Here is a 21,162-nt window from a genome sequence, read left to right as displayed (position 1 = left end):
GAAGCACTCAGGGCTGGGCAAGGAGTGTCCCAATGAGCAGAGAGCCTCACCCCTTCAACCCTCTGCCCTCACTCACCCACAGACGTAGATGTGGGCGCCTTCCTCGTGGATCAGCTTCCACAGGTGCTCCCTGTCCCTCTTCAGTAAGTGCTGGACGTAGACCTGAGGGCAGAGAGCAATGCCCATAAGGAGGCCAGTCTCTCAGCCTGCCACCCCGCCACAAAAGCCTGCCCCTTCCTCACCTTGTGGGCCTGCTCCCGGGAGAATGCCACATTGAGCTGGGTGAGGGAGCCCTCCTTATGGAACTGGGCCAGCTCCTCGCGGTATAGGTAGTCCTCATCAGAGCGGCGGCAGCCATAGTAGAGCAGCGTCTCCCCCACCTCCTTACCTGGTGGGGCAGCAGCCAGGGTGAGCACGGACTCCACCCCATCCCTGCCTCCTGCCCACCCCTCAGCGGCGCCCATGCACTCACCCTGCTGCCGCAGCCAGGCCCGCTCCTGAATGAAGCCTATGAAGGGGGCGACCCCAGTGCCGGGGCCCACCATGATGACAGGCGTGGTGGACTTGAAAGGCAGGCGGAACTGGGACTTGCGCACATACATGGGCACCAGGGCCCGGTGGCCATTCTCCCCAGCAGGCTCCTTGGCCCGAAGCCAGCTGGTGGCCACACCCTTGTTGATGCGGCCAGACTTGGCTTCATACTCCACAGCCACGGCACAGATGTGCACAGAGTTGGGGTGGACCTGGCGGAGGGCAGGAGTGAGCTCAGCAGCAGTGCCCAAGGCTCCTTCCTGTCACCCGAGTCACCTTGGTACAGGGTTCCTGCTCAGGCCTTCTTCATGGTGCCCAACCTTCAAAAGCCCCTTTCCAGCAGCTTTCCTGACTGGCTTTTGGCACTGGGGCCATACACAACATGCAGCCTGACAGCCCTGCCTACCGGGTACACTGGCCAGTGAATCGAGTGAACTGTCCAAGGTGTTTGGGTCCGAGTGGGGACTGTGCGCAGGCCTCCCTCGCACCTCAGAGAAGCCAATGCTACGCTTTCTCTAAGTCGGCCAGGCCTGCCCTCACCTTGGAGGATGAGGCGATGGAGTAGTAGCGGGCCTGCAGCCGAGGCAGCAGCTCACACAGATGGTCGATGGGGGGCCGCAGGGATGGGTAGTCCTGCAGGATGGCCAGGATGTGCCTCCGCGCCTCTACCACCCAGCTCAGGTACAGCTCCTGGGGAAGACAGAACTTGGGGTGAGACACATGTGAGGGGACATGGTGATCTAGGGGACAGGCCTGAAGTGGGACCCAAGCCACTCAGAGTGGCTGAGGGGTGGCCTGGGGGTGCTGGCTGGGAGCTGCAGCCCAGAGCTGAGGTGGTAGAAGTCTGGGTGCTGGTGGTAGGAATGGCCAGCTTACCTTGCCTTCGCCCGAGGAGGACGCCATCTTGCGCAGGTGCTCCTGCTCCGAGGGCGCCGAGGCGTACTGGGCCAGCTCGTAAAGCACGTTGGTGCGCGGCGGGTTGGTGATGTCCAGGTAGTAGGTGAGGGCTGTGCGGTAGGTGGTAGGGCAAGGGAATGGGTGCTTCTTGTTGGATTCCTCTGCAGGGACAGAGAAAGGATTTTGGGTGAGTAGGGTGCCATGGGATTGGGGTGGGGGAAACCAAAGGCTACTCTGCAAGGAGCAGGCAGCACAGCTGGCACTGGAAGCGGGGCCAGCTTTTTGTAGGGCATCCCTGGCCCTGGGGGCTGAGCCTCAGGCTTTTAGCCAGCCTTAGGCTTCAAGCCGGGGAGGCAGGCCTCATCAGAGGGCTGGGGTGGGGGTTGGGGTGCTGGCACTCACTATTGCCGTTCCAGGAGAACGAGACCCTAAGTGGCTCAGAGAGAGGGCTGCAGAGGTAGAGCTGCCCTGGTGTGTCCTGCCTCCCCGCGGGCTGGGCCCGGTCTACTGTGGAGGCCCCAGGCTCATGACCACGAGATGCTAATACTGGAGCTTTCAGCTGCGATGGCAGGGCCCCGCCATGTCAGTTTCTGTACTTAGACACACCTGGAGGTCTACACAGGGCACAAGGCTGAGCTCTCTTGGGGCAGCACCCTATACGTCCCATGTGCAGCCACTGGCACAAGCCCGACCGCCAGCTCTTGCTGCAGCCTTCTGCTGCCACCAGTTGACAGGTGGCTTTACTGACCTCCTCCCCACAGTCAGGCCAGAGCAGGGCACAGAGAAGGGCCCCGCCTGCAAACTGCCGAAAAGCATCTCCACCTCTAGAGGAATGACTGTGGGGGCTGTTTGTGGGGGGCTGTGCACAGGTGAGCCTCCGCAGAACTGCCGGGAGGGTTGTCGAGGACACAAACGGAGGGCCTGGTGCAGGAAGGGCTCGGCATTTAGGGGTTTGGGTCTATTTTTTGGAGAGGTTTGAACTTCTTACTGAAGTATAACCTTCATGAAGTATACAAGGTATACATAAATAGCTTAATGGATTTTCACAAACTGAACATCCTTGCGTTCACACAGATCAAAAAGCTGGGTGTTCCCAGCACCCTAGAGCCCTCTGCTGAACCTGGAAACAACCCAGGCTTCCCACTACAGGGGCAGGTGTGTGAGTGCATCTTTTCTAAGCTACGCATCTGCCTTTGGCACTTCTGGGCCTCTGCACCACTTTCTGAGCAGCTCTCAGCAGGAAAGGGCCCCCAGCAGGGGTTCAGTCTCTCACGGTCCAGGGACATAACTCCACAGGAGAGACGGACTCAGTGTGTGTTCACTGTAGGATGTGTTCACTTACTGCTTTCATGACGAACTATAATCAACATACATCAACTCCCTTCTGTGCTGTTCTTTTAAAGGGCTGGTGAGGAGGAGTGGCTAGGCCGTGGTGACTGAGGACGGGAGTGGGGCAGCGCCAGGTAGGGCTGGGCCCCATGTGGGTAGTCAGTGGGGGGTGCCAAGGGGGTCACAGCAAGAGGCCAAAGCCAGTCCTTCGAGACTCTGGAAAAACCCTGCACCACATTTAGTGCCTCTTGCACTCTTAGCACTCTGCATGGCCCTGGAGGGCTGTTGGGGTTGCTGACTCTGATCCCCAAGTTTACAGGTGCAGAAATGCAGACCCTGGTGCCAGGAGCAGGCAGCCCCAGGCCCTCAGGGCCCTGGCCTATAGTCCCCTCTTCCCCACAGGACATGGGGGCTGGTTAGGCACCTCTCTTTCCCTCAAAGGACTATGCCAGCAAGGCGATGGAGGGAACCCCAAGGTAGGAGGCCAGACTCCATAGACACTTTTGCTCCCCACCCCCTGAGCTGCTACGGGACCAATAACCATGCCATCTCGGGTGCAAGGGTCCTCTCGGGCACCAGGGCTTCAGGCCTAAGCAGCTCAACCTACGGGCCTTGCCAAGGGACCTGTTTCCCTCCAGCCGCCTCAGGCCCAGGCAGGCAAGCAGGGGTGGTCTTGATTCCAGAACTCACCATCGAGATTGTTCAGGGATATGACAACATCCAGGTCGGCACCCAGGATCTCGCCAATCTGGTTGACCAGGGCAGAGTCATTGGCTGGGTAAACAGCTACGTGGTCACCAGATTCATACCTAGGGGGAAGGTGTAAGGTTCAAGAGGAGGGTGGAAGGCCTCTATACCCAGACCAGGAGGCCTGGAGGGAAGGTGAGGGAGAGGGGGTGGCTGGTACCTGATTTTAGAATCTGAGATGTCCAATTCCAGGTGCATGAGGTGTCGCTCAGTTCCTTGGTTCAGCTTCCGGTTGGTAGTGACGACAGCCAAGAATGGATTCTTGGCATCAAACGGGCTGGGTGGGGAGGAGAGCAGCTCAGTGATTGGCCAGGCCTTCAATCTGAATCTCCCTTTCCCAAAGGGACCCTTCTGGTTTCAGAGGACACTGGGAACACCAGAGCTGGCCTCCAAGGGCCACGAGGAAACCTCTCCAATTATGTGAAGGGCTTCCCCAGCCTGATCTCAGGCAGTGCTCCTGACAACCCACAAAGTGGGTGGGGCTAGGTTATCAGTGTCTCCATTTATAGGCACATCAGGGGCCCAAGAGAGGATCAGTATGTTTTTGGACAAAAAGTCCAAATATTGAGGCAGAATTTAAGAAAGTGTGCCCTTTTGCCAAAAAGTTCAACCTAGAACTTGCTATGTCCTCGTTCAGGAACCAGTATGTACACCCCACCCCAGGATATTTACAAAGCAAAATGTCAGAGCAAATTAAGTACAGACTGAGCAAGCGCCAGTCTCTCAGAGGCTGTGCCCTGGACTTAGGGACCACGGGGTGGGGAGGGGTCCTGAGGGCCCTGAGCACAAAGCAGCCTCCCATCTCTCTGCTCGGGGCCTCATGCCCTCCTGTGCGGAGGAGACCCCCGCCATGCTCACTTCTGGACAGCGGTGGAGCTAAGGATGCCCCGTGGGATGGGGTCTGCATGCGTACACAGGACCACCAGCTGTTTCCTGTCCACAGGCGCCTAAGAGAGGGGTGTGCCAAGGGCCCCAGGGCCGGGCCCCCGACCATGCTTCCCACTCACGGTTTCTGGTTCTCGTAGCTCTTCAGGCGGCCCATCTCACCCACGTACACCTTGGCCATGTCTATGTCTGGGTGGACCACGAGCTCATACTGGCGAATGCTGAAAAGGGGAGATCAAGGGTGAGGCAGGGGGCTGGCGGGGATTAGGAGGCTGCAGGGGTCAGTCCCAAGACAGGACGGAGGCTGCCGTCAGGGAGTGAAACTGTCAGGAGACAGGAAAAGCCCAGTGCCTCAGCCTGGGACTTAGGCATCCTGCTGAGCTTCCACCAGCCTCTCTCTCCAGTCCCCCGCCCTCAGGAGGCACTCACCCTCAGCCCCAGCCCAATGGACGGCACGCACTCACCTGGACTCTTCTCCGGTCGCTTCCACCCCAAAGTGCTCACACACAGCCGGCCAAAACTGCTCTCGCCATGTGATGAAATCCTCCTCCAGGCTGGGGAGAGAGGGTTATGAGCCATGCCCCAGGCGACTCAGTCATGGCAATGGGACCCTGCAATGGGCTGGCTTCCCCAACAGCCTGGACCCTCTCCCCAGCACCCCCAAGAGCTTGAGTGCTCCTTTCAAGGTGGCCTGCCCAGTGATATAACCAAGGCACCAGGAGGTGTCTAGAATATCTGTGCTAAACATGGGCAGCTCCATCTGAGCTGGGCGAACCACGAGGATGGGGGGAGGCAAGGAGGGCCCACTCAGTGGGGGCTGCGGGGCGTGGGCAACCCCCTTCCCTTGTGTTTCAGGGAGCGCCAGCAGACACCATGGCTTTGCACTCCCCTCCTGTGCCACAGCCAACCTCTCACCCTGAGGGCTCCTGACACCTGACAGCTGGGGGTGGGGGGTTCCAGGGCAGGGGGACCAGCCTGAAAGGCTAGGTCTGGAGCACTTACTTCCCGTCATCGTCGCCCATTCCCAGCTCAAAGATCCGCTGGGCACCAAGCTGCTCCAGCCGCTTGTCCACATACTGGCCCATGGCATTGAAGTGCTCATAGGTCTTGTTGCCAAGGCCAAACACCTGTGTGGACAGAGGGGTGGGTCTGAGGCCTGGCCAACAGTCAGGGGTGGGTTTCCCTGCAGGGCTGGGAAGCACTGTGAGGTGGGCCACCTTTGGCCCCTGGAAGTGGCTTTGTTTTGGTGACCTGCAGCCCAGGGCAGCCCAGGGCCCCCGCCACAACCAGCCTCTGAGCCTCAACCCTCAACGGCAAGTCGGGGCAATTCGCCCGCCCCGCTGGGCTCTTCTTGCCTAGCCGAATCTTGGACATCCTGCCACACCCTTCTTGCCTTTAGTCTCTAGCAACAAATGCCCCCTGGAGCAAAGGAGGGCTGGGGGACAAGGGAGGAGAAGCCTCTTAGTGCTGGGGGCTTGGGTGGAAGAGGGGGTTGTCCTGTTGTCCCTTCAGCAGCCTTCCCTAGTGCTCCCTGCCAAGGGCTCCACACCAGCCTCCCACCGTCCTCCCCTGACCCCGTCCAGACACCTTAGCCTGCTCTCGCTGATCAGAATGAGGCGAGATGCCTTAGACACGGGGTCCAGAGGCCCCGAGGGAAGCACCGCAGGCTGTCCCCTGGGAGCCCACAAGGAGCCACTGGAGGAAAGATGGACTGACTCACCGCATACTTGACTCCAGAGAGGTCCACATCTGTCTCCTGGAGCCAGTCGTAGAAGTCCTGAGCATTGTCAGTGGGGTCGCCCTCACCGTAGGTGGCCATGCAGAACACTGCCAGGGAGTTCTCTATCTCCGGCAGGCTGCCCAGGTCGGCCTGGAGAGACAAGGACAGGGCCCGGGCCCAGCGACTGTGACTCAGCCTCCTCTAGCTCAGGTCTGTGCCCACGGGGAACAGACAAGTGAGTCAAAGGTCAAATGGAGGAGGTGGCTTTACAGAGGAAAGGGCATTGACAATACAAACAGTTGCGGTTCCAGGCTACCAGCTGGCACTCACAATAAGCCTCAGTGTCCCTCAAAGTCCCTGGAGCCCAGTACGGCCCAGGCCCTAATTCCTAGCCAACTGTTCACCAAGTCCAAACCCGGGTTTGGAGACAGTGGTGCTGGTCCCCAGGACCGAAGGCAGCGCGTGGAGCGGGTGGAGTGGTGGTTTGACTTGGGAGATGGAGGGGTACGAGCAGGAAGCAGCTGGCACCCAGGAGAGCGTGGCTCTGAGGGAAAGAACATTTGTTTTGTTGTTGGAGCTGCAGGAGCAGCCCAGCCGGGCGATGAGTGGCAATGACCCCACCAGGGGAGAAGCAGGAAGGCAGCTCCCTGGGGGCTTCTCAGAACCAGCTACTCAGTGCCAGCACCCTTCCCTCCTTCTCCCTTTCCGTTCACTGCTCCCACCTGGGGCAGCTGGCCTGGCTCTCAGCTCTCTTGACCCAGAAACAGGCAAGCACGCTGCTGGAAGTTTCTTGCACTTTGGAGAGCTGCAACCACGCAATGGAAAGTACAAGGACAAAGGAACCGATCCAGGAGAATGAGCAAGGCAAGCCTCCCCTACAGTGCTCGGAGACAGGCTGGGGGCAGCTGAGCCAGAAATCAGGCCTTGGTTCTGCAGACAGTCCTGTGGTGGCACAAAGGAGTGAGCGGAGGTGGGGAGAGGGGGAGGAATTCGGCAGCTTCAAACAGGGTCCCAATTTTCAGGTTCTCCTGGACCCTCCCCAAGATGCACCCTTCTCTCGAGCTCTGTCCCTGCTCCTGCTCTGGCCCAAACACAGGAGTTTATGGCCTCGTTTCAAAGCCCAGAAGAAAGGTTCCCATAGATGGCCCACCCATCTGTGTATGAGGCAAGAAAGGCCCGCAGGCGCAGGGGCTCACCCAGGCTCACAGGGCAGTCACGGTAGAGCTGGATCAGAGCTCAGATCCCCGTCAATCCGCTCCCCTGCCGCGGTAGTTTGGGGGCGCGGTGGGGTGTTGAGATGGGAACAGTTCCTCTCATGACCTGCTGAGACCCTTTCATTTTTAAAACCATGCCCTACCCACTTCTCCTAGCACCCACCCAGCACTTGTAAAGCCCACAGCGTGGAGGGCACGAAAGACGAAGTGTGAGCAGTGCTGGGAGCTCACATGTGCACACCTGGGCCAAGTGTTCATTTCTTAAAAATTAAATTTATGCAGTGACACTGGTTAATAAAATAATATAGGTTTCAGGTGTACAATTCTACAACACATCGTCTGTATATTGTATTGTATATTCACCATCCCAATTCAAGTCTCCTTCCATCGCCATTTATCCCCTTAAAACTGAGGCCAGCTGGCTGTTACTACAAATGATAGGAAACATCCATTCCTGTCTGTCCCTTTGGCTAAGTCAGCCCTTTAAACATTTCCAGGACCCAGAGACGCCTTCCTTAATGCTGCGGGAAGAGCTGGGAGGAAGAGCCAGGGTGTGGAGAGAACTCACCAAGTCATACTCCTCGGGGTCTGCTGCCATGCCCCGCATCCCATAGCGGTGGGCGTCCTTGGACAAGCGGTTGGCAAACTCCTCAGCGGTCCCTGTCTGGGAGCCATAGAACACGACGATGTTCCTGCCCTAGAGAAGGCCAGACACATGGGGTCAGTGAAGGGCCAGAAAGCACAGGTGTCACTAGAGACTCCAGGTGACCACAGGGGCAGGCCAGGTTGGTGGGGCACTACAAGGGCACCCTCTTCCTGCTTCAAGTCCCTTCTAAGTCACTCTGGGGCTAGGATCTCACTGCCACAGCTCCCGTGGTGGACGGGGGCAAAGGCGACTTTAGCCATCAGGGTAATCTTATGTGGCCACTCAAGATCACACTTTAGACAGACTTTTAAACAACACGCAAAAAACACAACAGAATGTTCAGTTAAAAAACGGTGACTGTGTGTGTGCATATATATTTTCTGTTTATATACATATGTACACAAAAGACAGACTGGCAAGAAATACACCAAGAGTCTCTGGGGAGCTATGGGTGGGTTTTCCTGGGTGAGTATAAAATACATATTTATATAAATGTGGACATAGGGAAAGAATCATATGGGTTGGCTCACATACTCTTCATCCCACGCTCCTACTATGCCTTCTTCAGCAGCTACTGGCAGAGCCCCAACTCTATCCCCCAGATTCCTCTCAGCTAGGAATGCAGCAAATTAGGTCCAGACAACCAGATGTGCTTTTTAAGATCTGGAAGGTGGAAGTGAGGCACAGGCCACCTTCTGGTCCCTTTATGTGGATGTGTGGTTTCTCTCAGTGGTATCCACTGCCCCAAATCCCTAGAGTGGTCTCTGGTTTTTGCACCCAGCCCCAGCTGATACAGGTACAAAGGACAAAATAAGACATATGGATTACAAATGATTTAGTGTTCTCATACCACATTTCCTGAGTTTTCTATAAATCACTTGAAAAGGTATTTTAAAATAATCGCTCCAAAAACTACTGAATAAAGGAGAAAATGCTTATGATATCAAGTTAAGGGACCCAAAAAGGATATAAAATAGTAGCTAAATATTTATGGTAGAATCAAAATATATTAAGTACCTAGGAATAAACCTTATAAGAAACACACAAGAAGCTATCAAGTGATAAAGGATTCGACCAAATGGAAAGGTACTCAGATTTTGGAGAGGACAACTCAACATACAAGATGGCAGTTCTCCCTATATTAATACACAAATGTAATAGGATCCTAATAAAACCTTTAACAGTTCTTTTTTCTCTCAATAAATGGACTAAAAGTTCTGTGGAAAATAAATGTGACTCCATCCACAGGAATATTATTTGGCCATAAAAAGGAATGGAGTGCGGACACATGCTACCCATGGATATAGAATGTCCTTGGCATTCTGCTAAATGAAAGATGCCAACACAAAAGGCCACATCATGTATGATTCCATTTATGTGAAATGACCAGAATAGGCAAATCCAGAGAGAAAGAGCAGGTTAACAGTTGCTTAGGGCTGAGGGGAGTGACTGTTAATGGGCATGGGGTTTCTTTTGCAGATGATGAAAATGTTCTAAAATTAATTGTGGTGATGATGGTTTTTCTACAACTCTGTGAATATACGAAAACCACTAAAAGTGTATACTTTAAATGGGCGAAATACATGGAATGTGAATTATATCTTAATACAACTGCTACCCAAAATAAATACATCTGAAATAAGAGCCAGGAAAACTGAAAAACAGGAGGGCTGAGATGGGGTGGGAAGTGCCTCGCACTACCAGATATTAAAACAAGGTGTAAGACCTCAATAATTAAAACAACATGATACTGCACATACCCAGAGAGCTAGATCAAAGGACTGGAATAGGAAAATATGGAAATAGACCCCAAAACTCATGGGAATTATGTATATGATAAAACCGGTGGAGAAAAGATAGACTCTATTACATGGAATTTTGACTGTATAAAAAAAAGTAGTGTTGGATCCATACCTTACATCTTATGTCAGAATAAAGCCCAACAGATTGAATTTTAAATATGAATAATGAAACCATAAAAGTACTAGAAGAAAACGTGGAAGAATTCCTTTATCCCTTTAGAGTGGGGTAGGTCTTTCAAACGATAACTGAAAGTCTGTAAGTTACAGAAAGAAGAATAAAGTGGACTCTGTAACATTTACATGACAAAAATAAACCCAAACACACACAGTAAACAAGGACAAAGCGAACTATTAACTAGGAAAAAATATTTTTAACTCATATCACAGACAAGGGGCAAATCTCCCTAAAAATTTTAGGCAGTTCCTCAGGATGGATCAATCCCAACAGAAAATTGTGCAAACTATTTGAACAGAGACTTTATAAAGAAAAAAATGCCATTGTAACATGAAAATCTACTTAACCTCATTCATAAGAAAAATGCAAATTAGAACTATACAGAGATGGCTTTTTTTTTTTTTAAACCTAGAAAACCAGCAAACTCCAAACTTTGATAACAAACTCTGTTGCAAAGCTGTGGGAAAGAGGTAGGCTTTCTCACACATGCTATTAAGAGTATCCTGGTGTGAATCCTACGGGGGTTGGGAGCGGGGGTTGGGAGCGGGGATTTGGCAACTTCTAACAGTTACAAATGTATATACCTTTTGAGTCAATAATTTCACTTCAGGGATTTTATTGTATAGTGGTAGCTCCATACTTGACTTTAATTTGTTCCAGAACTTGTGACAAGTGCCAAAACCAATGAGTACCTAACAATGAAGGATTTTCTCTTGTGGGGTAGTGGTGTGACTTATACTAGTTCTAGCAAGTGCAACAAGTCCTGAGCAAGCACTGAGTGTTGAAAAATTTGTTTCTCATCAAAATGTAATGAATACGGGGTTTGACAAGTTCTGATGCTGACGAGTACCGAGGTATGACTGTATTTGCAAACATGCAAATTATTCTGTATAGTCACAGCAGCATCATTTGTAAGAGTTTAAGATTAGAAATATTCCAAGTACCCATCAACAGAGTAGTGTTTAAAGATATAAAATACTTAACAGTCCCATAATGGAATCATTATACACCTATAACAAACAATGAGAAAGGTGTCTTTGAATTGCTATGGAAGGCTCTCCAAGCTATATCATTAAGTTAGATGATCTGTAACAGTGTACACGAGGTCTGTCCAGAAGGTATCCAGCCATGTACTATGAAAAATAGAGACATTTATTGAAGAAAATACAACATACAAGAAATATTGTACATAGGACAATGACACCTCAGTCCCTTTCAAAGCAGGTACCTTTTAACCTCACACAGTTCTCCCAGTTGCCATCAGCTGCCCTGTCATTTTCCTGAATCTCATCAACTATCTGAAATCTCTTCCCTTTCAAAGGGGATTTTAGTTTTGAGAAAAGCCAGAAGCCACAGGGCACCGAATCGGGGCTGTAGGGGGGCTGAGTCACCTGGATGATGTGACGTTTTGTCAAAAAACCCAAAAGACATCATGCATGAGTAGGTGCATTGTCATGATGAAGCTGCCAATCACCAGCTGCCCACAGCTGTGGCCTTCTGAATCATCCCAATAGTTTCCACAGAGGAATGTGCAAACTTAATGCAAAATGTGATACATATTCAGGGCTCTATTTGCTCATTTTGAATGTGACAGCTACACAGTACACATGCTCACTGAACGGTGTCTACCACCCCCACTGATTAGTACAGTGAAGTCATCATTGTTCAGGCATGTGCATTCCAGTCCACTCTCCTTGGCTGCCAGGTTACATGGATGTCGTACAAACTGTTCTTGTTATATTAACAATGGCTGGAATTTTTCTGGAAAGACCCTGTATCCTATCCCATTTTTTGTTTTAAGAAAGTATAAAATAAGAATCTCAGTGTTTTTTGTATGTCACAAAGAAGCTCTAGAAGGATCCATAAAATATTAAGAACAGTGGTAATGAGTAGCAGGAACCAGAGAGAGGCTTTCCACTAAATAGCTTGTTTTGGATTTTAACCACGTGAATGTTGTACCTTTTCATAATCAAAAATTTAAATAAATGAAAACAGAGATAAAACTGCAGCTGTGCCATGACCACAGCTATGTGAGGCTTACATCTGCTCGTGGACTGAGCCTGGGCTGGGAGGGAGAACTCAGGGTGGCATCCTGAGTTAGAGGGACAGTTTATTCTTATAGTTTGTTTGTTCAAGAAGTAAACATTCAAAAAACGAAGTAAACTTGTCCCAGCAACAGCAGAGCAGCTTTCGGCTTTGGCATGACTGGAATGTACGTATGAGAGCTGGGCCTGGGTGCCTACCCACTCTTTCCTGTTCCGTGCAGGGGTCCCCGCTGCTGGGCTCCCCTAAGCATCTACCAGGGTCAAGACGTGCTGGACACAGCCCAAACACGGAGAGCAGACTCACCGTCTTCTTCATCTTTTCCACGAAGCTGCTGTCTTTGACAGAGGAGGTCCTGAAAAACATAAGTGTCAGATGGGCACGGGAGGCATGTGGCGGCATCGAGGGGCGCTCTCCAGGGGGTGTGCCCGCAGCTGCCTGTGGCCCGGTGCCAGCGCTGCCGGCCTCCTCCCCGTTCCCTCTTGAGACACCAACACCTGGCAGAGCCAGGAGCCCCCCCACCCCCAGGCAGATGAGAATAAAGAGAGGCCAGGGACCAGAGGCCAGAGGTCTCTTCCCCATGCCTCAACATCCACGGGAAACGGTCCCCACGGTCTTTTCTCGCCTCCAATCTTTGCCTCGCACAGCACCCAGGAGCCTCCTAAATATGGGCTTGACCATGTCCCTGCCCGCTTCACTCTCAAACCCTCGCTGGCTCCCATGACCCACAGGATAGGGGTATGTAAGTCCCTTCAGAATCTGTCCCCAGCCCTGTCCGAGTCTCCCCTCCACACACCACTCTCTCCGTGACAGCCCTCAGGATTCTGACATGCTGTCACCTCCACTCAGAGCATCCTTGTCACACTTCATCGCCAAAAGATTCCTGCTCCGCCTCAAGGCCCTGCCGAGTTCCAGTTCTCCTGGGATTCCTAAGCAACCCCACCCCTTCCCTGCATGGGGGCCACATTTCATCGTTGCCTTCTCTGCCATCCTGGCACTTTCTGGAGCCCTGAACGGGGCCCTATCCCCTCAGGCAGCAGCACCACTGCTGGTCTGGCTCAGCCTCCGGATCCTCTGTCCACTCTCTACCTCCCTGGGGCGGCCTCCGGTCCCGCCCTGCCCTTTCCCTTCCCTCTTTCCTTGCCCCAGGCCTGCAGGGCCATCTGAAGAAGCCAAGTGAGCCTTTCTAGGGTCTCTGAGGCCTAATGCAGCAAGGTGGGAAAACCAGAAGATATTTGCAAAATAGGTGTATCTGACTAAAGACTTGCTTGGGTTGAGAATATAAGAAATCCCTACAAATCAATCAGAAAAAGATACATAATCCAACAGGAAAATTGTCAAAAGAGTTGAACAGGCACTTTTTTAAAGAGAGTACCTAAGTGGCCAAAAAAAGCTATGGAAATGCATTCAACATTTGTGCCCAGGTGAAGCTGTGGAGCAGCTAGAATTCCCACACACTGTTCAGGGGAGGGGCAGGTGGGCCGGCAACATGACACTACTACTTTGAAAGGCCGTCTGACAGTATCTTTTATAACCCAGCAATTCACTCTCTGGTATAGGCTTGTCAGACTGCATTTGTACCCATGCACCACGAGATACACCAGGAATGTTCTTGGCATGCGAATGCCCTGCAGGGAACAACCCTATTGTCCATGAGCAGAATAAACAAACTGGTGTATTCACACAATAGAACATTTTCCACTGCAGCAACGAAAAAGACGATCACCACACACACTAACATGGATGAATCTCACGGACATGATGAGTGAACTAAACCACACAGAAAAGAGTACATGTGTATGATTTCATTATATAAAGTCCCCAAACAGGCAAAACTAATGTTCAGGGATAGTGGGGAGGGTGGCAGGGAGACTCCTGGGCGGCCAGCGATGATCTGCTCTTTGATCTGGGTGGTGAGCACCACTTGTTCACATGGCGAGGATCACTGATCTATACGTACCTTTCTGCAGATACTATCTTTCAGTAAAAAGTTCATACTTATTCACAGGCAGGTGTGGAGGCAATGAGGTGGAGTCGGTCTGCCAATTCACAGCTGAGAGAACTTGAGCCCGGAATTCATTGCTCCTCTACTAGAGGATGGTGATAACCAATCCCACTTCAGAGGTTTTTGCAAAGATCAAATGAAGAAAAAGGATATGAAGGACCCAGGAGAGCATCCAGCACAAGACAGGCTCCATAAATCAGGGCTGTCACTGGGCAGGGAGTTCCGGCCACTTGCCTGGCCACCTCCGCTGCCGGACCACAGCCAACAGCAGGGTCTCTGGGCAGCCAGAGGGCACCACCAAGTGCTCACACAGAAGCTTGTGGCACAGTGACAGTGGGTGTATGCAGGGAGGTGCTGAGTGTTCCCACAGTTTTTCAAAAGTTAGCTGATGGCTGGCCTCCACATTCATGCTATTTACGCAGGTATGGGGTACCCCCCCAAGCCCCCAGAATTATCTTCTGCAGGGCAGGCCCCTTGTAGTACAGGCTTCCCCCAGGTGAGTGAGTGTTGTAGGAACCCATCTGTGTCAGCACACCAGCTGGCATTGTTGTGAGAGGCTGCATTTGGCTTCAGTGAAATTTTCGGAAGACTCGGTGCAGTTTGCCCATTTCATGACGGGTGATTTATGAGCACATCTGTCCACACCACGCTGAGTGTTCGGCAGTTTTTGACCAAAATGGCATGACCCCCATGCCTCACCATCCTGATGTCGCCCTGAGTGACTTTTTTTTGTTTCCCCAGATTTAAAAAGTCCTCAAAGGGAAACGTTTTGCCAATGTGGAAGAGGTGAAACAAAAACCGGCCGAAGCACTGAAAGGCATCAAAATTAATGAGTTCAAAAACTGTTTTGAGCAGTGGAAAAAGTCTCAATAGGCATATTGCATCAAAATGGAGAGTACTTTACATTTAAGAATGAATACACAATTTTTTAATAAATAAAGTCCAGGGGTTTTTGGAGGGGTCTCCTTCCGTATTTATTTAGCAAATCTTTTTAACAGAGTGGCTAAGATTATCCCAATTTCCAATTCAGACAAGTCCAGCAGAGCAGCTGCATTTTTTTCATGAAACATGGATGGGATCAAAGCAGGGCAGAAAGGGACTCAATGAGGTACGAAGGGGCCCAAAGTGCACTGTGTCTGGGGTGAGGCGGGCTGAACTGGGATCAGAAGTGAGACGGGGCTGGCCTCAGGGGGGGTGCAGAGCCTCCACCTTCCTCTTCCCCACTGGGGCTCACTGGAGGCTGTCGGAGCTCAGTGGCTCCCCTCTGCCTTCGGCCTGCCAGCCAGGGTCTACCTGCTGGTCAGAAAGGCTGGCCAGGGGGTGAGGATTCCAAGGTCTTCCCCCTACATCCTCCAGTGCACAGCCAAGCGCACTGAAGAGTGCAGTGCACGGCGCGCAGGCCACAAGGGCGTAACACTGATGTTCTGCAGGACCAGAGGCGTGGAGTCTGCAGAAAAACTCACCCAGTGAAGGTTTCCTTTAGGAATGTTTCTGCAAAGCTGTTCAGACATGTTATTTTGTAAACATTAAGACAGAAGTCTCATGTTTAAGCCTCTACTGGTTTTTCACTAGGTTAGTAGGTCCAGGGCCATTAAGGACTACTAACCTATTTAGTGTAAAATAGCAGGCTGCTTTCAGCCTTAGTGTTAAATAATGTTACATGTGGGGCCCTGTGGGGGGCAAGGCCCGGTGCCTGACTTGGCCACTCCGGCGTCTCCCCTCTGTCCTGGAGGCCCCGTCAGTGCAGCAGCCCCTCGAGGGGGCAGGAGGGAGGCAGCTGGGGGCCGCCTGCCCAGGCTTCCCCACCCACTGATGGCCCATCCTCACGGAAACCCAGAGAGGCCCTCCCTCCGACGCCCCGTTACCCCAGCATCCCCAGGGCAGGCCTGTCCCAACAGGAGCAGGGCCAGGGCAAGAGCTTGAAGGGAGGCCCTCAGGCCCGCCCCTTTCTCTTCCCACTCCCAGCTCTAACCCGAACTCCGTGGGGCCTTGTGTCTGGACATCTTACCTACATGTCTAACTTCTGTCTGTGTCCAGCCACCAACAGCCACATCTTCACTACCCTTTCATTTACATGCAGCCTAAGCTAGAACACTACATGTCTGTCTCTGAATGAATACAGCGTGCTCGCCAAGATGCACTACAAGATGCAGATGAAGAAAACAAGGTGCACAATGATGTGAATTCTACCACTATGTTCCTTTGAATTCTGAGTCATGAGGATATGTTACCTACTGAACATGAATCAAACACAGATCTAAGCTGATGGTTAAGAAAACTATCAGCAACCTAGACAAATGTATGATTAAATATTATGAGGGGATAAAAAAGCTGATACAAAACTAAATGCAATTTCTATTTTATATGAAATGCACGAAACCGGCAAATCCATAAAGAGATGGTTCCAGGGGCCGGGGGAAGGGGGCGGAGGGGGAGTGACTGCTTAATGGAGACAGTGTTTCCCTCTGAGGTAATAAAAAAATTTAAAAAATTTTTTTAATTTATAGATTTTTAGAGAGAGAGAGAGAGAAAGGAAGAGAAACATCAATTTGTTGGTCGACCCACTTTTGTATCCATCGGCTGATTCTTCTTTGTGCCCTGACTAGGGATCGAACCCACAATACTGGCGTACTGGGACAACACTCTAACCAAATGAGCTACGTGTCCAGGGCTAAAAATGTTTTTAATTAAATGGTGAGTGTGGTTGTCCAACACTGTGGCTATAGTAAAAGCCGTAAGACCATACACTTTAAAATGGTTAATATGGTGAATTTTAAGGGGTGTGAATTTTATCTCAATGAAAAAAAATGAATACAAAGTACAAGCATTTAGTTGACACCCAAAAAGGGCTAGACTTGAGTTTTTGGAATATTTACTCTTACGGAACTCTTCTTTCTCAATTTCTCAACCACTGCCAGTCACTGTGTAGAAATGCAGCATGACAATGCAGAGCCAGAAGAAACACCAAAGCAGTAAACACATCTTCCCTCACACCCAGTCTTCTCCAGGATATTATGTGTGACTGACAGGAGGGAAACAAGAATCTGTGTGTCCTTAAGAAATGGAGTGCACACTATTAATTAATCATAGAAAAAGGGCATGAAGAGAAATACACCAGCATCTTGACAGAGAATAGTAAAGGTTTAGGATAACAATAGGTGAGATGATTTCTGTAATTTTCTATTTTTTTTTACATTTTTTTAATTAGAAATACATTTTATAGTTTAAAATAATGGGGGGAAACTCAAATGTCTAAAAATAGGGGAGAGGCAGCACTTGGCAATGCCTCGCAAGGAGCACACACTTCGTCAGCTTCAGGGACGGTCAGTCCGGAGCCCTCTGCCCAGCAGAGGGCCGGCGGGGGCGCCTGAGATGGCCTGTGGAGGGCTCCCCCGCCCGCCCGAGAGGGCCAGACACCAGCTGCAAAGCCAACTCCTCTTTCTTCTAAAAGGACAGAGGTTTCCACAGAAGCTACATCTGGAAGAAGGTGGGTTTGAAGACTTGTGAGGAAAGCGACAAGCAGCAGCCCCAGGGCCCACTGAATGCGGGGCTGCTCCTCCATCTACAGGGCTCACGTGGCAGCCAGGGGTGGGCAGGCACCACGGGCATCCAGTGTAGGCATGAGACTAAACAAGGCAGCTTCTACCTCCCAAGGGCCAATCACCAGGTTGGGGAAAGACAGGCCCCAAGGAGAATCATGGTGGGACGGGAGTAGCTACACATCAGGAGTAGGGACTTGGTTCAAATCCTGGTTCTGCCACCAAATGGGCCTGTGACAAGTCATGGCTTCTCAAGCCGTGAGAGTCCTCTTATTGAAAGCACTGCATCTTGGCTTCTGCGCCTCCCAGCGCCTTGCACAGCACCTGGGACTTGGTTACCTCTCAAGGATAAAGAGGGTAATCTCTAGGAGGATGAGGCTGTTTGGGTCACTCTCTGATTTCCAAGGCCCAGAGGTGGCCTGTGCTACCCAAATGGGTAGATCAGAAGGCCTAGGCCACAGGGCTTCAGAGGGGGCAGGCACCATGACGGAGAAACCGGGAAAGGCCTCTCAGAAGAGCTGAGCTCTCATCTCAGAGATAAAACGGCTCCCAAGGGAGAAAGCATGGGAACTGGCGGCAGACGGGCTCCTAGATGAGGCCCATGTAGCTGGCGGGGAGCTCAGCTCTGGCCCCGGCAGCAGGGGGTCTGTGGGGAGGAGGGCCTCCGTGTGGCCTCCTGAGGCAGGCTGGAGCTCTGGCAGCAGAAACGGGGAGCTCCCCAGGCAAGTCTGGCTGGGAACATGGGAGGCAGGCAAGATGCCGAGCCCTGCCTGTCCCCGGAGGAAGGGTTCTCCCAAGAAGCATGAGCACTTCTGAAGGCTAGCCCTGGTCCCTTCACTAGCTTCCATCGCTGGGGAAAGGGAGAACACTCCCACCCTCCCCCTTAGCTCCAGAGACCCTGGCAGACCAAAGTCCACGAGAGGGAAAAAGAAACCCAAGTGGACTGCGGAAGACTCCGGCCTTCAGTCAGTGCCCCGACCTAGGCAGCTTCCTGATGCCCTTACTAGTTACACCTGGCACGCTGCGGCGCAGCAGAACCTGTCTGCCGCTGCAAGGCCCTGCTGCTCAGCCCACGGTGGTCCACACCTGATTGCCCTCGACTGCCTTTACCCCACCTGACAGCTTTGCACCGAAATTTGCACGCGGAACCTGATCTTTCACAGGCAGAGGAGTCGGTGCCTGGGGGCTTCCTGGTTTCCAGTCCATATCCTGTCCTTCAGAAGCAGAAAAATACAGCCTACAAATCCAGAACCAACGGGCCAGCAGCGCCCCTGCCCAGCCAAGCTCCCTGGGGTTTGCCCCCAACTATGCTGGTCAACTGTCCACAGCACCCTCTTCATGCCCCCAGGGCATCCCTGCCTGGGAAGAAGTTCCATGGAGTATAGGTGTCAGGTGCCAGGTGTCCCTCCGCCAGAGGGGCACTGACAGTCTACTGTCAGGGACATTGTTTGGAACTGACCTTTTCAGGGTGGGCTCGTCCTGCGGAGATGAATAAGTGCACCCCATAGTTTCTCACTCCCAGCTCCAGGACTTAAGGAAGAAGGCAAGTTATAGCTCTCCTAGAAACAGGCAGGGAGCCAGCAGCTAGGAAGTCGGGTTCTGTCCATCGTCTACACGGTGTTGGCTGGGTTCAGTAACTCTTAAAAGTGCTCCTGAGCACCCCAGAGTCCTCTTGGGATCTCAGCGGAGCCCCTCTGGGCGCCTGTCCCCATAAGCCTGAGAACACTGAAACATCTGGCAGTTCCAGCAGGGAGGAACCACGACTCTGGGCTGAAACCTCCCGTGATCCCCTGCGTTTGGGCACACCGCCCCCCCTTCGGTATGGACCGAGGGAGGGAGGAAACCTTCCCAACCCCAACTCGGGTCTCCTTGGAAACTGTTTATATCAGAGCTCTTTCTCCCCACATCCTCCCCCTTTCTTATTTGGGAAAAAAATAAAATAAAAGGAAGTCATGGAGGTTGAATTAAGCTCTTCTAGACACTAGAAGGCAGTTGTGCAGGTTGCTATGGCAGGGCCATCTCTCCATAAAGGAAGCTGTATTGATCCTGCTACCAGGGCGCCTCTGGACCATATTAAATTAGATCTGGTTCCCGTCATCCTCCCCACAAAAAAAATCTGTGGGCAGCAGCGCTGAAGACACTAGTGTTAGCCTGTGTCACCTGGGAGTACACTGTGCGCCGTGAAACCATCCCACTTACCCTCCCGGTGCAGGGGCTGCCCAGCAACTGGTCACTGCATTAGCTACTGAGATGTTTCATCTCAAGGAGAGCCCCCTTCAAAGAACCCAAATGTAAACAGCCCAATGCGAGGCTGCAGCTGGCCCAGGCTCCGAGCCCAGACACCACGTAGCCCCGGAATGAAGCACAAAAGGTTCCAATTAGGGCTCTCCACTCCTAAATTGGGAGCAGGAGTCTCTCTGGTTCAGGCTTCAGAAGTCAACTGGAGCCCGCTGTGTGGGAAAGACGAGAGGGAGGGCGGACAAAAGCACTGAGCCACTTGGGCAGAGATGAACCAAGATGTCCCGGTGTGATTCATTTGTTTCCAGTCCCAGGCAACACTCAGAAGGATTTCTGAAAACTGCATTTCAAATTTAATTTTCTGCCCAGCAAAACTGATTTCTTCTGGGACACTCCCCTGCCCTTGGTGACACATGGGTCAGCTGCTTTTGAACAGCTCCATTCCACAGCCCAGTGTGTAAGGGCGAGTTCTCCAAGCCCCAGGGGAGCAAGTTCTCCAAGGCAGGCCCTCGCAGACAGAGCGCGGAAGAGAGCTGAGACACGGCGCTCGGCGGCTGCAGAGCTGCGCAGCAGGCTGCCGGCACAGGACACACTTTGACTTTGAGGCCTCGACCATAGGAAGATGCCTCAGGCAAGCAGGCCCAGGTTTCTCTACCATTGGCCACGCAGTCCCAGAACCTTGGGGCAGAAAGCTATTGGTTCAGAAGAGCTGCCTTTTTTGTGGAAACAAAATGGTTTGTTGGAGCTTAGGTAAAAAAGCAGCAGCTCTCTCCACTGATGGAGCCAGGAATGGAAACCAGTGCTGACGGCAGGGCAGCGCTGAAGGTGCTGCCTGGACAGCGGGCCTTCCCAGGCTGGACGTTATAGCAGCTGTGGGAGGCCACCGGTCAAAGTCAAAATCAGGGAATGGGAACTACTACGTCCTGAGTGCCAACTGTATGCCAGCGAGTATTCAAGGACCTTTGTATTTTATTTCACTGAATCCTTCCCAGCTTGTGAAGTGGGCAAGGATTTTTATCCCCATTTGACAGCTGAGGACAGTGAGGCTTGGGGGTGAAGCGGTAACTTGAGGCCTAGTGGTCCAGCACCCAGGGTACATGTCTGTGCCCACTGAGCATGGCTGTGCCTCCCTGTCCCAACCTGTCTGTCAAGGCACAGAAGTCCCATGTGTGTCCCTGTGTAATGGGGCACAGCCAGGGCCCCCCCAAAGGGTATTTGTAATGGGGTCCAGAAATTGGGGTGTTCAAGAAAAATATATTCTCCCCACCCCAAGGCAGGCCACCATTGGGGATGGGAGACTGGAGCAGGGCCATTGAGAGTTACTTTCTCCATCAGTAACAGGCCAGTTTCACACCTGAAGTGGAGCAGGGCCACTGAGTCATTTTGCATGT

The 21,162-nt window shown here is 52.2% G+C and overlaps 1 protein-coding gene across 4 annotated transcripts in view; it reads right to left on the bottom strand.

The window, feature by feature from the left end:
* LOC129083788 (NADPH--cytochrome P450 reductase) overlaps nt 1-21,162 on the bottom strand; it is a 65,014-nt gene that overhangs the window by 522 nt on the left and 43,330 nt on the right. For all 4 annotated transcript variants that reach the window (XM_054589749.1, XM_054589751.1, XM_054589750.1 and 1 more), the window contains exons 3-15: nt 12,296-12,344; nt 7,892-8,020; nt 6,110-6,259; nt 5,392-5,516; nt 4,854-4,943; nt 4,512-4,610; nt 3,665-3,781; nt 3,448-3,566; nt 1,408-1,589; nt 1,072-1,221; nt 473-743; nt 243-388; nt 77-162 (exon numbers count right to left, since the gene is read on the bottom strand). In XM_054589749.1, the coding sequence (XP_054445724.1) occupies nt 77-162; nt 243-388; nt 473-743; nt 1,072-1,221; nt 1,408-1,589; nt 3,448-3,566; nt 3,665-3,781; nt 4,512-4,610; nt 4,854-4,943; nt 5,392-5,516; nt 6,110-6,259; nt 7,892-8,020; nt 12,296-12,344 (1,713 nt within the window). The remainder of the gene's footprint in view (nt 1-76; nt 163-242; nt 389-472; nt 744-1,071; nt 1,222-1,407; nt 1,590-3,447; nt 3,567-3,664; nt 3,782-4,511; nt 4,611-4,853; nt 4,944-5,391; nt 5,517-6,109; nt 6,260-7,891; nt 8,021-12,295; nt 12,345-21,162) is intronic.

The sequence above is a fragment of the Pteronotus mesoamericanus genome, unplaced genomic scaffold, assembly GCF_021234165.1.
Source record: "Pteronotus mesoamericanus isolate MK-2021 breed Mesoamerican mustached bat unplaced genomic scaffold, CSHL_Meso_final scaffold_167, whole genome shotgun sequence".
Classification (NCBI taxonomy): Eukaryota; Metazoa; Chordata; class Mammalia; order Chiroptera; family Mormoopidae; genus Pteronotus; species Pteronotus mesoamericanus.
This window is presented reverse-complemented; position numbering and strand designations above follow the sequence as displayed.